The following is a 14752-nucleotide window of genomic DNA, read 5'->3' on the forward strand; positions in this document are numbered from 1 at the left end:
GGATATATATTTGAAAAATCTTACAAAACATCTTTGAACTTCTGTTTATAAATCCTTAAAAGAATCTAATTTTATACATGTGATTAGCAATATGGTACTATATAAACATTTTAACATCTCTTTCATTTTGCAGAGGGAACAGTTGTATTCTTGCAGATGAAATGGGTCTGGGTAAAACAATACAAACTATTTCTTTTCTGAACTACATGTTTCATGAACATCAGTTATATGGGCCTTTCTTACTGGTAGTGCCACTTTCTACTTTGACATCTTGGCAAAGAGAAATTCAGACATGGGCTCCTCAGATGAATGCTGTGGTTTATTTAGGAGATATCAATAGCAGAAACATGGTGAGTACATTTGTACAGTAATGAAAAACCACAGTGCTAAAAAGGGTTCTTTCAAGCATTTTCCTAGTATTCATCTTTTATGTGTTTGGTTAAAAATTAGAAAATGTGTATTGCCTGAAATACTCACAATATTTAATATGCAAATTTAAAAGCTTAGATTTTGGTATAAAATAATTCCGTATATATGCCCTTTTATTTCCTTCTTAGTCTCTATAGTTGGGGGGGCGGGGGCGGGCGGAGGGAAGGGGTTAAAAAAAAGCTAAACTTCCATTTAAAAAAAAATTGTCTCTAGCCCTTGTGTTTGAGAAGATAAAATTCAAAACTGTGAACAGAATGTAAACAAATACAGTGAAGTTTGTCTGTATATGCAGAGACATGAAACAATAACTCTAATAACTCTAATAACAATAACTCTGTGCAAACTGCCCCTATTCACATCAAGGGATTGTTAACTAAATGTCATAGTTGACTATTTCATTGCTGGTCACAGCAGTTACATAAGATCTGATATGAGTGGAGTTTCAGTTTTTTGAGCTTGGTTTGTGGCCAGAGTTTGGAAGAGTACCAAGTTTTTTTCTCCAGTTCAGCCTCTGAGTTGTGAATTTCTTTCAGAATGGAAGTTTAAAAAACAAAAACCTTTTATTTTTCATGTTAGCTTCTTCATCTCCTCAAAAATTCTTGAAATATTCTGTAAGCAAGCACTGTCCACATATCACCCATTACTTTATCTCCTTTGCAGGCTTTAGACAGTTCTTACTTTACTAAAATAACAACTAAGTGGCCAAATATTGTTCAGCTAGAAACTTGCTTTAGGACATAGACTAATGTTGCATGATGAACACACAATAACTTTTTAAAAATAATTTTTGTAATGTTAGACTAGATTTGTATCATTTCAGGGAAAAGATTTTATAAGTTGATTACTGAAAGTTTATATGAGAAATAAAATCACTTGATGGCCAGTAATGACGTTAAGCTTGTATAGATTCTTATTTTGGAATAAATTGCTAATGTATCTAAAATGTTTTTGTAGAACAAAGTTGGCATGTACTTCAAAATGGAAAATAGTTGACCAACTCTTTCTTCACCTTCCTCCTTCCAGTGCTACTTCTGATTTTAGCAGAGCATCTCCTCTATTATTAGAGTGGTCAAATTACTGTCCTGGTTTTCTTTGATCACTTTATGACAATGCCCCTATACTTAACAAGTTACTTTTGAGTGTTTATCCTGCTTCTAAGTCTAATTCTTTCCTATTAGTGATGCTTTTTTCTTTCTTTTTTTTTTTTTTTTTTTAACTAATCAGATTATTGTATATTATTTAACATTCATGTTCCTGTAGCATTTAAGGTTAATCAGGTTGGGGCTGTATAAACATATAGACAATGAACATCCCAACTTTCTAGCTTAAATTTCTGACAAATGTACAAACTTTCTTTGTAGATAAGAACTCATGAATGGATGCATCTGCAGACCAAACGGTTAAAATTTAATATCCTTTTGACAACTTATGAAATTTTACTAAAGGATAAGGTAAGTCATAATTTTAAGATTGTATTTTCCATTAATAGAGATCATCATTTATCCTGTACCACAACATATAGCGTTGTACTTGCCATTACATTTGTTTTGGTTCCCAGACACCAAGGAGATGTGCACACTTTATTTTATAAATATGATAGATTTTTTATGGCAATTTAGATTGTTCTTTTTTTTAATTTCAGTGATATATTAAGATTTGTTTCTCCAAGCTACTAATGCTTCTACTACCTGCTGCTGCTCTTTCAATTTTGGTACTGAATGTTGAGAAGGTGGCACTAGAGAGCCACAGATACAGCACGATATCCTGAAATTCTATTGCTGCATTTGGTCAATGTGTGATGATGATGTACAGTAATGCCCTGTTTTCATACGTCAATTTCAAGGCACTCCAACTAACCCTGTTGTCTTCAGAGCAAGTAGAATTTCAGAGTTGAGCTGTAAACAGAAAACTAGTTTAGACCTTAATTTTCAATACAATCATCACAAGAGCATGTCAGAGTGCTACAATTATCTTGTAGTTAACTGACAGGGTTTTGTCTCTTTTTATTCTCCCTATCCCTAGCAACAAGTGACACATTCTTTCCCCTCATTATCTGTTTTGTATAATCTGGGAAGATGAGGACCATGGTGATTTCTTTTTGTAGCATATTTTATACTGCCTCGTGTGTAATAGATAACATCCCTGTGAATTCTTACAGAATCAGAGGAAAGCTAATGGGGGCTAATAACTGCTTAAGCCTGAGTTTTGTTGGGATAGGTCATACTGCAGCTAATTATAATGCTTTAGCAATTAAGAACTCTCTTTCTTCTGTTGAGGGATTTGATAGCAGCCTTTAACTACCTGAAAGGGGGTTCCAGGGAGGATGGGGCTAGGCTGCTCTCGGTGGTGGCAGATGACAGAACAAGGAGCAACGATCTCAAGTTGCAGTTGGGGAGGTTTAGGTTGGCCATTAGGAAAAAGTTTTTCACTAGGAGGGTGGTGAAGCATTGGAATGGGTTACCTAGTGAGGTGGTGGAATCTCCATCTTTAGAGGTTTTTAAGCTGAGGCTTGACAAAGCCCTGGCTGGGATGATATAGTTGAGGTTAGTTCTGCTTTGAGCAGGGGGTTGGACTAAATGACCTCCTGAGGTCCCTTCCTACTCTAATATTCTATGATTCTGTGATTCCAATTTAAAAGACATAGTTCAATATTAAAACACACTGGTGTCCATGTACCATTTATTAAAAGGTTTGTTAATGAGCAGCATTATATCCAGTTATTAGTTACTCTGCTTTGTGCTTGGCCTGTGAAAAAGGACTGGCAAAACTAGCAGTCGGTTTTTTAAGATTTGAATTTTATTTATTCATTGTAGAAAAATAATGTAGTATGGCCTTCATGATTCTAACTATGAAATGCTTCCTTTACATAATTTTCTTTCTTTTTTTTTTTTTTTAAAGTCTTTCCTTGGTGGTCTAAATTGGGCATTTATAGGAGTGGATGAAGCTCATCGTTTAAAAAATGATGATTCCCTACTATACAAGACATTAATAGACTTTAAGTCCAACCATCGTCTTCTTATCACTGGAACGCCTCTGCAAAACTCCCTCAAAGAGCTGTGGTCTTTGCTGCACTTCATCATGCCAGAAAAGTAAGTAAGGTTTTACCTACTCTTGTTAATATAGTTATAGTATTCTTAAACAGGAAATTTCACGGTGAAAAAAATACCTTAAAATATCATCCAATATTTAAACGTAGATAGATGCACTTATTTTCATGCCACTTATGATAATTAACTTTGATAATAGTGTAAAACTTTTCTATTTTAGAAAATGGATTGTAATCAGAAACCAGATCCTTAATATGGGTTACAGCCCTGACAGTATTCCTCGCCTTGTATTGGATGATAGTCTCTACACAATTAATTTCAGCATCCTTTCAATCATTATTGTCTTTGAAACAGCTAATAAGGTTACCAATTAGTGTCAGTTATGTTTACACAGCAAAGGCCTCTCTGTCACTTTAATAAAGCTTATCTTTGTCTATAAAATACAATGGACGATACGGTGTCATTGGTTTCTATGCAGAAGGTTGTATTGACTTCAGAATCAGTGATGCTGTATGGCCCATTGTACTAAACTAAACATTGTTGAAAATCATTACTTAAAAAAAATGTAAAACTGCATTTACAGAAAAATGCAAGCAATCTGATTTTCACTATGCTGTTAATATATTTGCATTTATTTCAGAGCTGGTTGGGAGTTTTCCATTGGAAAATGCAGTTTCTGCAAATTCTGCTGGAAAAACTTCTGTTTGATGAAAAATTTTGATTTCCTGGGAGGAAAATCTAAATGAAGTATTTCATTTTGTGTCACCTTAATCCAAATTGGAATAATTAATGTTTTGTTGAACTGATTTGAAACAAAACATTTCTGGTCAATTCAACAAAACGAAACTGCATTTTCCTTTCAGTACATTGCTTAATAGGAGTTAGATCAGCCACCCATTCTCAACTATGGACGGGGCTCCTCAGAGGATTTATGTCTCCCATAATGCAATGTGGATTTGCCTCTGAGCTGCATGATGCATTATAGGAGAAATGTGACTGGATGAAGCATGGGAAATGGAGACTGTCCTGGGAACCTGGCCCATAGGGGAAGACTGGGAACATCAGGCTCTCGTACTACAGTTCCCATGAGGCAATATACCACTATGAGCAAATGCAGTTTATCATTGAACTGACTCAAAACAAAGCATTTTGGGTCAATTCAATCCAAAATGAACTATTTTTGTTTCCAGAATATCAAAATGTTTAATTTCTTAATCAAATATGTCAAAAAGAAATGTTTCAGTGTTTCCTGATCAGAATTTTTTGGAATTTTTTTCCACCAAAATTTGGAAATTTCAATTTTTCATCCCAATTTGGGATTAAAACATATGTTGAAATGTTGGCATTTCCTACAGGAGGAAATTCTAAATTTTGATCCGATCTGCTTTCACTTTGGTTAAACTGGCTAGTCATTTTCTTTTCTCCATATATTCACTTTCTAGTCCATGTCCCTCTCATCCACAATACATCAACGCTTCGTTTTCAAATACTACAGAGGAATAGAAAAACCTGATACTACTGAAATCTTTTACGTTTCCTTGAAGGTTTTCCTCCTGGGAAGATTTTGAAGAGGAGCATGGCAAAGGGAGGGAATTTGGCTATGCAAGTCTTCACAAAGAACTTGAGCCATTTCTGTTACGGAGGGTTAAGAAAGATGTAGAAAAATCTTTACCTGCCAAGGTTGAACAGATTTTGAGAATGGAGATGAGTGCATTGCAGAAGCAATATTACAAGTAAGTGGGCTACCCTGAAATAGCCACAACACCCATCTCCTATAAAATTTCGATTCCCTTATTTTATTGAGTCTTCACATGACACTAACTGTTAAACAGATATTTTTCAGCATGTAATAAAGATTTGTAAAAACTGCTTAGGGTAAAATCCTGACCTGTGGGATTTTTGCCATTGACTTGAGTGGATCCAGAATTTCACCTTTAGTGTATGGACTCTGCTTTTAAGATTTGTTTCGGTGAATTTCATATTAATTTAATTCCTTTCCATCAGTTTGTCTTGTATGGGAAACTTGTGAGTTTTATGTTTGGAGCTTTATTCTTTTCATGCAGTTACTGCATATTTTAATAGCTGCCTGCCACTTTTGTCTCCTCTCTGCTCTCCACTTCCCTCCCAAAATATTTGGTTGAGAATTACACTACATATTCTATATCATAGGTGGATTTTAACCAGGAATTACAAAGCCCTAAGTAAAGGTTCAAAGGGCAGTACCTCAGGCTTTTTGAACATCATGATGGAACTCAAGAAGTGTTGTAACCATTGCTACCTCATTAAACCACCAGATGATAACGAATTCTATAATAAACAAGAGGCCTTACAGGTAAAGACACTTCTTTTATAAAACCATTTGTTCTCTTAGTTTTCTTTTATTTCTGAAATATGCACATAACAGGTTTATACAGTATTTATCTATTTATCAATTATGTTATTGAAGAATACTGTGTAAAGTGTAGACTTGAACTTGTGATGCACATTTTGTATTATAGATATGTAATTGAATTGATTTTGTTTCTTAGTTAGTATTTTATGTTGTAGTTAGTATTGCGATCTATCCTTTATTTCTAAATAAAAATACAGGTGATTTGATTAAATTAAAAGAGAAGTAGTCTCTTTTGGGCTGAGAATTTAGAACCGTATTTTGAAGCAAAGCATAACTTGACAGATTTTAAATCCATCTGAAATAGAACAGATGAAAAGGCCAAGATTCTTCTGTAATAACTGCTTTCTAATGCAGTATAAGTGTAAACCTGTGTGGATTTGTAGCAAAAAATTATTCACTGGATCTTTCCTCATTTTAAATATTTTTTTACAGAAGTACTAAATTCTGCAGTGACAGCTCATGATCCCAACACAATCTGTATTTTAAAGTGGTTCTTAAGAAGGCTTAAAGATAGTTATCTTAAAATTTGACATATTGAGTGTAAATCATACATAAATCATAGGCCATATTTTTCAGAAATACTGCTTCATTCATAATTTTCAAAGATGCATAATATAAATGATAGCTTCCCTGCTTCAATGTAGTAAGATAATGAGTTAATTAGAGTTAGTGAACAACTATATATGATGTATAATGTCCATCTTAATTTTACTGTAGGATATTTCTTATGCCTTTATCCTACACATACTTATACTTGTGCTTAAATGTATGCAGGTGAGTAGTCCCATTGATTTCAGTGAAGCTACTTGCATGCTTATATTTAATCATGTATGTAAATGTTTGCAGTATTAAGACCTTAGCTGATCATACCCATGTGTAAGGTGCCATACATCCATTGTACTGTATAAATATTAATTTCTAATGAATGCATGTAGACTATGTACAGAAGTTAATAGTGGTCAACTCAGTGTGCTACTGTACCTAGGGGACAGCGTGCTTTCTGCAAGAATTCAGGAATACTCCACATTCCCCATAGTCCAACCAGTTGTAGTGTAATTTAAAAAAAAAAAAAAAATTGTAGGGGAAGGAAAGGAAGGGATGTGAGGAGGGAGGGGAAAGAGAAAGTGTAAGAGAAGAAACATTATATTATTTTATTTTGAAGGCACTTGCTTTTATATTGGTTCACATTTCACCATTGTATTGTTTTACTCTTGTTTTTCTTTTAAGGCACTCAGATATCATAGTGTGATGTTCCTAGTATAAAATACCCAGATAAAAATTCCCCCTCCCAGCACCTGAATATCACCTAGGGTAGTAACATATTCCTATAAAAACTGTTTTAGTTACAGAGCTAACTCTGTATAGTCATGATCCTTTGGTTTTTATTTTGTTTAAAATTTTGCAGGAAAATACAGTATTTATTACAAAAAAATTAAAAACTGGTGAAAATTGGTGCCAAATGTTGACTTCATGATTTTCTTGATAAATAGTGGGGTTAATATTGGGGGACAGAAAAAAAGCAACAAATAGAGAAAAATACAAGTATTGAAAGGAAAAACAGGTTAATGCTGTGGTTGTTTATTTAATTAACTGTATTTAGTTACATAATTCCATATTACTGTGCATGTTTCTTCCTGAAAAGAACGTAATCTTGGTCATATCTGGGGTCATATCTGACACTATGCTGCCTTACTTTAACAGACAGCTTCACATTTACACTTACGTTAATTATTATTAACATAAACACATTTACCTAATGTAATTACATTGGAATTTCTTAACAATCAATATTTTCAGGTATTTGAGTGGTCCAAAATTCAGGTGAAAATTGGTAAAAGAAAAAGAATAGTAGCCTTTGTAAAACATGGTCATTTTTTAGTCAAAATCATTAAAAAAAACAAAACTAAAGGGGCCTTATGTTTAGTATACCGAGGTGAAGGAGATCCTTAGTTGTAAGTTCCAGTGAAGTTTGTATTAAAATAACATAAACATTCATTTGGCTACTGCTACTGACTAGGACAGACAGGCAAATTATGTTTTGGGGAGTGAGGAGTCATTTTAGATTAAATGTTTTAGGTATCAAAAAGTTGTCTTCTGGTTGTACTTCATGTATTTTTTGTATCTGCCATCAATATTTTTTTAGTAAGGTGTATGTATAGTGTGAAAGCTCTCATCAGCTGCCTAGCACCCATAGCTCTGACTGCACATCTTTGCCTGCTTTAAGCAGGCCAAATTCATACTATCCTTCTGTTATATTGGGGTGCAATTGAATATAATATCCTGATTATTTTGTTCATTAATGATTCAACTTTTGATTCATGCACACAATATATGTCTACAATATAATTAAAAATGTACTCTTCTGGTCACAGAATACTAATTTATGTAGATTCATTTTGTAATAAAAACTTTTATTATTCCTGCAGCATTTAATCCGTAGCAGCGGGAAATTAATCCTTCTTGACAAGCTACTGATTCGCCTGCGGGAGCGTGGCAACAGAGTTCTTATTTTCTCTCAGATGGTGAGGATGCTGGACATCCTGGCAGAATATTTGAAGTATCGTCAGTTCCCCTTTCAGGTAAGAGTTTGTTCTTGTGCTGGCCAAAGAGATGAGGAGTCTATATTCTCTTTCAGCTTTTAGTGTCTTAATGTCTCCTTCATTTAGCAAAAAATGCCTTGCTAAATTGTCTTTACAATTTTACTTAAGAAAAAAAATCAACAGTGTTATATATTATATATTCTTCTAGAAGAGTGAACAGTAGAGTAAGACAAGTGAAAAAAATCCAAAAATTTATTTTGAAACTGCATTGTTGGATTTAGGGGGAACATGAGGTGGAAGGGTGAGATTTCAAGTTGCCGTATTTTTTATGGCTGTACTTCTGTCAGTTCAGAATTCACAGATTTACTGGTTTATTTAATTAATGGTACATTGTAAGAACTATGCCTTTATATAGACTTGTGTTTTAAGTAGAGTGTTCAATCTTTCTAGAGACTAGATGGATCAATAAAAGGAGAATTGAGGAAGCAAGCACTGGATCATTTTAATGCAGAAGGATCAGAGGTAGGTTGCTGTGTGGTTTTTTTTAGGAAATTTGCTATGTCTTTTTCTATGACTTATATTTTGTTTCTTGCTATAAATAATTATGATAAAAATCATTATAGTAAAAGCCAAGATTTCAGGGCTTAAAAAAAAGGAAATTTAGCATTAAGATTGAAATGTGATCCGTATTTATCTAGAACATAATGTTTACAACTGTTAAGAAATCTTTCTAAATAGAGGTTATTATTGGAAACATTGACAAAACGATTCATCATAGTGCATTGGCCATATCATAATACCTCACACTTTGCCAGCGCTCCCCATCCAAATATTTCAAAGCACTTAACAAACATAAAGAGTTAAACCTTACGTTTGTGGGTATGACTTCTAGTTCTGTGCTTTTGCAATAGGACTATGCATCTTCTTTTACCATAAATTGTGATTCTAATTACTCATGTAAAATAGTACATTCTTCAGCCTTAAGAAAAGTATTCGCTTTTAGACTGGATCTGAAGGATATTAGTTGGGTTATCCTTTTGTTATATAATAGAACACTATAAAATGATTTATATAAAATAGAATTTTTGTTATTTTGAATAGAGCTTATTTCTTTTATTGGATTTTGCTGAGTACATAACAGTCCAAGTTGTGTAGTAAAATTCTGTACTTGGGAAGCTGTTTCCCCCTCAACCCACAAAGGCACCAACAATTACTGACTTTGTCCAGAAAAGTCTATTGCAGTATTGTTCTAATTAGATTTCTAGGAATGTGGCTAAAACTTATTTGTTAAAAACAGTTTGGATCATGAATTTTCTACTGTTTCACATCCATTTGTGTATATATAAAATGCACATGACCATATTATTAGAATAAAATAAGACTCTCAATTAATTTTATCCAAATGGTCCCTAATACTCCGCTTCATAGTTTAACTGTTACACTTATTCTTTCTATTACTGTCTACCTTCTAAAGTTCTGGCTCCTTCATCATCACAAAATTAGGAGATAACCGGCACCAAGAGATGAGTCATCTAAACTTAGCAAGATAGGTTCATCCTCACTTTTGGCAGTAGGGAGTTCTACGTTCTTGGGACATCAATCATCATGAAAATCTATCTTAACATTTACTAAAAAAATATACTTGACATCAATATTTATTAGTTATTAATTATATTGTGGTAGCAGCAGGAGCAATCCCCAGTTATAGACCCAGGATCCTACTGTGCTAGGCACTGTACACACACACAGTCTAAAAGATGCTTCTGCCCCAAAGAACTTACATGATCTAAATTCATTTAAGTTCCAAATTAATTTCTGGCTGGATTTTGGTATTGTGTTTATGATGCATTTCTCCGTTTTATTCTTTCAGGATTTCTGCTTTTTACTGTCTACAAGAGCTGGAGGGCTAGGTATAAACTTGGCATCTGCTGATACTGTAGTGATATTTGATTCTGACTGGAACCCACAGAATGATCTGCAGGCACAGGCTAGAGCTCATAGGATTGGCCAAAAGAAACAGGTGTGTATATTTCAGTTTTAAGCCCCCAAACCTGCAAATGGGGTTCTGCACAGGTGCTGTCAGTAGCATGATTGAGGGTCAAAGTCTGCACTAATTTTAGAGCAATAAATATTGGGTTCATAGACAAGTCAATATATTTGTTTATTTTTATATATAATACATATAAAAATCTATGTAAGTAGGATACTGACTTTAACAACAATAATCATGTTAGTTGCTAAAGAATTTTCATTTTGTAAAATACACATTAGAACAACTAAAGAGACAAGGTGGTGAGGTAATATCTTTTATTGGACCAACTTCTGTTGGGGAGTGAGACAAGCTTTTCTTGTCTCTCTAATATCTTGTGACCAACATGGCTTCATAAACACTGCATATAACATTAGTGCAATGACAGATTTATTGAGAAAATAATTGTGCAAACACATTTTTCTTTTTAGTTAATGCTCATTGTCAAACTAGTAAGTTTGCAATAGTAAATTCATACTGCTGTGCTCCCTGCATCAAATGTAAAGTGAAATTTCTGCTTTGCTAGAGATTAACTGAGTTTTATGTTGACTGAAATAGGACTTTTTCATTGAGCAGCTGGAACTTGCTCTTTCATGGCAATGAATAACAGGTGACAGCTGCAAGTATGGAAGAAGCTATGGGTCTCCCACAAGTGATTTAAGCATAAATTGTGCAAGGGTGTCATTCTAGAAAGTAGCTGAAGCTGTGTGCCTCGTCACTGGAGTTTGATTAAAGGTTCTGGAATTACACTATTTAGGAAACTACTTACGGAGAGCTGAAAGAGCTGGTTTAGACTCTAAACTGAATTTAAATCTGGAAACAGATCAAGATAGTGAAAACAAAGATATGACATCTTTATTTTTTTCTTCCCTTTTTGGTATAAGTGTTTTGTTAATCTTATATTTATTTAAATGTGGTTTTAATGTGTAACTTCCAAATGTTTATGTAAAATTTATATTTTTTGGTACATAGGTTAATATTTATCGGCTAGTCACAAAGAGATCAGTAGAGGAAGATATTCTTGAAAGAGCCAAGAAGAAAATGGTATTAGATCATTTAGTAATTCAGAGAATGGACACTACAGGGAAGACTGTACTACACACAGGTTCTACTCCTTCAAGGTAAATTGATACACAATCCAGAAAGGGGATGATACATTTTTAATATAGTGACATCTAATAAAAGTAATTTTACTTTTTAGATGTTGAGTGAGGAAGTGTATCTAGTGACACTTGTATAAGTAAAATTTAAAGAATTCTTAATTCTGATTCAAAATTACATTTGCTACCTTCAAAAACCTTTTTTTTTTTTTTTTTCATTTTGCATGTTAGATGCAACTTTTTCTAACAATGTATTGAGAAGAAAACTTGCTTGAATCATGATGGAGAAATTTGTCACATTAATATAAAGTTAAGGTGTTTTCTGTAAACTGAAAATGAAAGTTAATTTCCTGTATTTTCAGCTCTACTCCTTTTAATAAGGAAGAGTTGTCAGCAATTTTAAAGTTTGGTGCTGAGGAACTTTTTAAGGAACCTGAAGGAGAAGAGCAGGAGCCACAGGTAAGCAGGGCTAACTTTCTACTTATGATGGACACATTTTCTTTTCTTGTTTTAATGGTAAAGAGAAATGTTATTTTTTCAGGAAATGGATATAGATGAAATCTTGAAGAGGGCTGAAACACGGGAAAATGAGCCAGGCCCATTAACTGTAGGAGATGAGTTACTTTCCCAGTTTAAGGTACTGCTTTCTATTTTTTTCTGTCAATGACAGTTTCCTTTACGATACTTGTTAATTTACAGAAAGACCTTAAATATCCGTATTATCTTTATTCATATGTAAGAACAGTTTTTCAAAAATGTATTTTCACATGCATAAGGTGTTTGTTTCCAACATGAGCTTTAAAAAAACCCTAAGCTTGATTTATTTTGCCTGATCAGTAAAACATCAAGTAATTCACCTGTCCCTTACTGTGATTTCTATAAATTATTCATGTCAAGATTTTCATATACATCTAACATTAAAAGGGTAGGTCTAAGCTCTTTCATAATAATGGAAGCTAGTAGTATCCTCTAAATTTAGGTTGCTTATACTTTCATTTTTAAAAGCTTCTTAAGGTGGTTTGTTTGGAGAAGCTTTAACACCTTCATTGCTTGCAGCAGGCCTTTGAAAGTTGTCATGGAGAAAGCTCTTGTGCTAGAGAAGTATCTTTTCTTTGTCCAGTGAAATGCCACTCAGTTTAGCTGAATTATAAACTGTTAAAATAACCATTTGCCACTCTTGGTTGCATTCCTGAGAAAAATTTTGGCAGTGTGTCAGAATAATTCCTGAGGAAAAAGTTCCATCAAAATGTAGTTAGGTTTGAGAATATCTATCAGTTGTTTAAAGATACAAGACATTACGGAGGAGTTGTAATTATTCCCAAACCAAGCATTACAAATCTAGAAAACCAAGCATTACAAATCTAGAAAATCTAGAAAACCAAGCATTACAAATCTAGAAAATAGAGTCAAAGAGCACTTAAACAAAGTTCAAATATATCAAGATAAGAAATGTACAACCGAGGCACCCAAACAACCTTGACTCTGCCTCGTAGTGATATCATGCAATAACCATATGACTATGATTAAGGCATTTTAGTATTTGTACTCCATATTTTCTTCACGCCCCTCCCCAACCACCCAGTATCACTATAAAACAAGATGTTGCTTGTCATGCATGCACATGTGAAAAAACAGTACATAATATGTACATTACACCTAGGCATAATTGGAGTGAGTTGTAGATAGAAAAGTATGCCTATGTTGTCATGAATATGTGAACCATATTTTCCTAAAATTATAGTTCAAGATGTAGATTTTCCTATACTTATTGGCAAAAATAAATGTGTTCTATGTTTTACAAGGTGGCCAATTTTTCCAATATGGATGAAGATGATATTGAGTTGGAGCCTGAACGAAATTCAAGGAACTGGGAAGAAATCATTCCAGAGCTCCAAAGGCGTAGATTAGAAGAGGAGGAAAGACAGAAGGAGCTTGAAGAAATTTATATGCTTCCAAGAATGCGAAACTGTGCAAAACAGGTATCTTTGGGTTTTGACAAACTTTCCCCCCTTTCTTTTCTTTTCTTTTCTTTTCTTTTCTTTTCTTTTCTTTTCTTTTCTTTTCTTTTCTTTTCTTTTTTTTTCGAATTACACTATGTTTTAGATAATCTGAGAAACATTTTATTATGAATTTTGGTTATATAACTGTATAACTTTTTTCAAAATTCCAGATCAGCTTCAATGGAAGCGAAGGGAGACGTAGTAGGAATAGAAGGTACTCTGGTTCTGATAGTGATTCTATCTCTGAAAGGAAACGACCCAAAAAACGAGGAAGGCCACGTACAATTCCACGAGAGAATATTAAAGGATTTAGTGATGCAGAGATTAGGCGGTAAGATGGGAAAAGACCTGCTTTTTTTATAGTTGTAAAATGAAATTTAATCAGATTATAATTTAAAACTATGGAAGAAAGTTAATTTTTACTGCATTTGGATTGAGAATTTTTATTCTAGGCTTTTAATTCTTCTCCTAAAAGTATTTATATGGTGCTGACATAATGGACTATTAATGTGTACACAGTGAGGTCCCATTCCAATATGATATGCTATTAAGTTGAGTAAAGACTTGTTTCATAGTGTACAGCCCCTAATCCCTGCATTCCCCTTAATACTGCACTTTCAAAAACCAGTTGTTACAATGGTGAGAAATTTTAATAAAATATATATGCGTAGGCTAAATATTTTCTTTTTCGTAGTTTTATATAAAACCGTAGGTGGAGAAAGAGCCTGCACATCTTTGTGGGGATACCTACAAGAAGTTGAGTGATTTTTGGTTTGAATTTCTCACCATTGTAATTAAATTCCTGTGATATGGTACACATTTGTTTTTTGGGTTTTTTTCATGTTTTTAAAACTATTAGAAATCACTTAAGATAAGTGATCTTTCGGTGTAAATTATATGGCACGATCCCTTCAAATATTTGGTGTGGGAAACAATGTTTGGCATGAAAGATTACATATTTTATCTTACCTTTTCAACACTTTGTAAAAACGCTAGTTTGTTTCTGTAATTTATCTCTTTTAAAACCATTATAACATTAGAATATTTTGGGTTATAAACATGATTTTAAACTTTAAGATCCTCATTCTCTCCATTTCATCTAGCAACATTAATGGATTGCTGCTTTTTTTCAAGGGTTCATTTGTGACTGCAGTAGTAACTCGGATTCTGATCATGTGTGAAAAGGAAATTGAGCTGCTTTGCTTCCCTTCTTTA

At 33.5% G+C, this 14752-nt stretch overlaps 1 protein-coding gene across 2 annotated transcripts in view; it reads left to right on the forward strand.

Moving 5' to 3' along the window:
• Window positions 1-14752, forward strand: part of CHD1 (chromodomain helicase DNA binding protein 1) — a 68633-nt gene that overhangs the window by 35979 nt on the left and 17902 nt on the right. For both annotated transcript variants that reach the window (XM_067569149.1, XM_067569150.1), the window contains exons 12-24: window positions 134-350; window positions 1791-1880; window positions 3328-3518; window positions 5021-5209; window positions 5646-5808; window positions 8295-8447; window positions 8859-8930; window positions 10279-10428; window positions 11410-11558; window positions 11900-11996; window positions 12079-12174; window positions 13340-13516; window positions 13708-13868. In XM_067569149.1, coding sequence (XP_067425250.1) covers window positions 134-350; window positions 1791-1880; window positions 3328-3518; window positions 5021-5209; window positions 5646-5808; window positions 8295-8447; window positions 8859-8930; window positions 10279-10428; window positions 11410-11558; window positions 11900-11996; window positions 12079-12174; window positions 13340-13516; window positions 13708-13868 — 1905 coding nt within the window. The remainder of the gene's footprint in view (window positions 1-133; window positions 351-1790; window positions 1881-3327; window positions 3519-5020; window positions 5210-5645; window positions 5809-8294; window positions 8448-8858; window positions 8931-10278; window positions 10429-11409; window positions 11559-11899; window positions 11997-12078; window positions 12175-13339; window positions 13517-13707; window positions 13869-14752) is intronic.

Source organism: Emydura macquarii, unplaced genomic scaffold, assembly GCF_026122565.2.
Source record: "Emydura macquarii macquarii isolate MOO-44397 ecotype Brisbane River unplaced genomic scaffold, CSIRO-AGI_Emac_v2 contig_2897, whole genome shotgun sequence".
NCBI classification, from domain to species: Eukaryota; Metazoa; Chordata; order Testudines; family Chelidae; genus Emydura; species Emydura macquarii.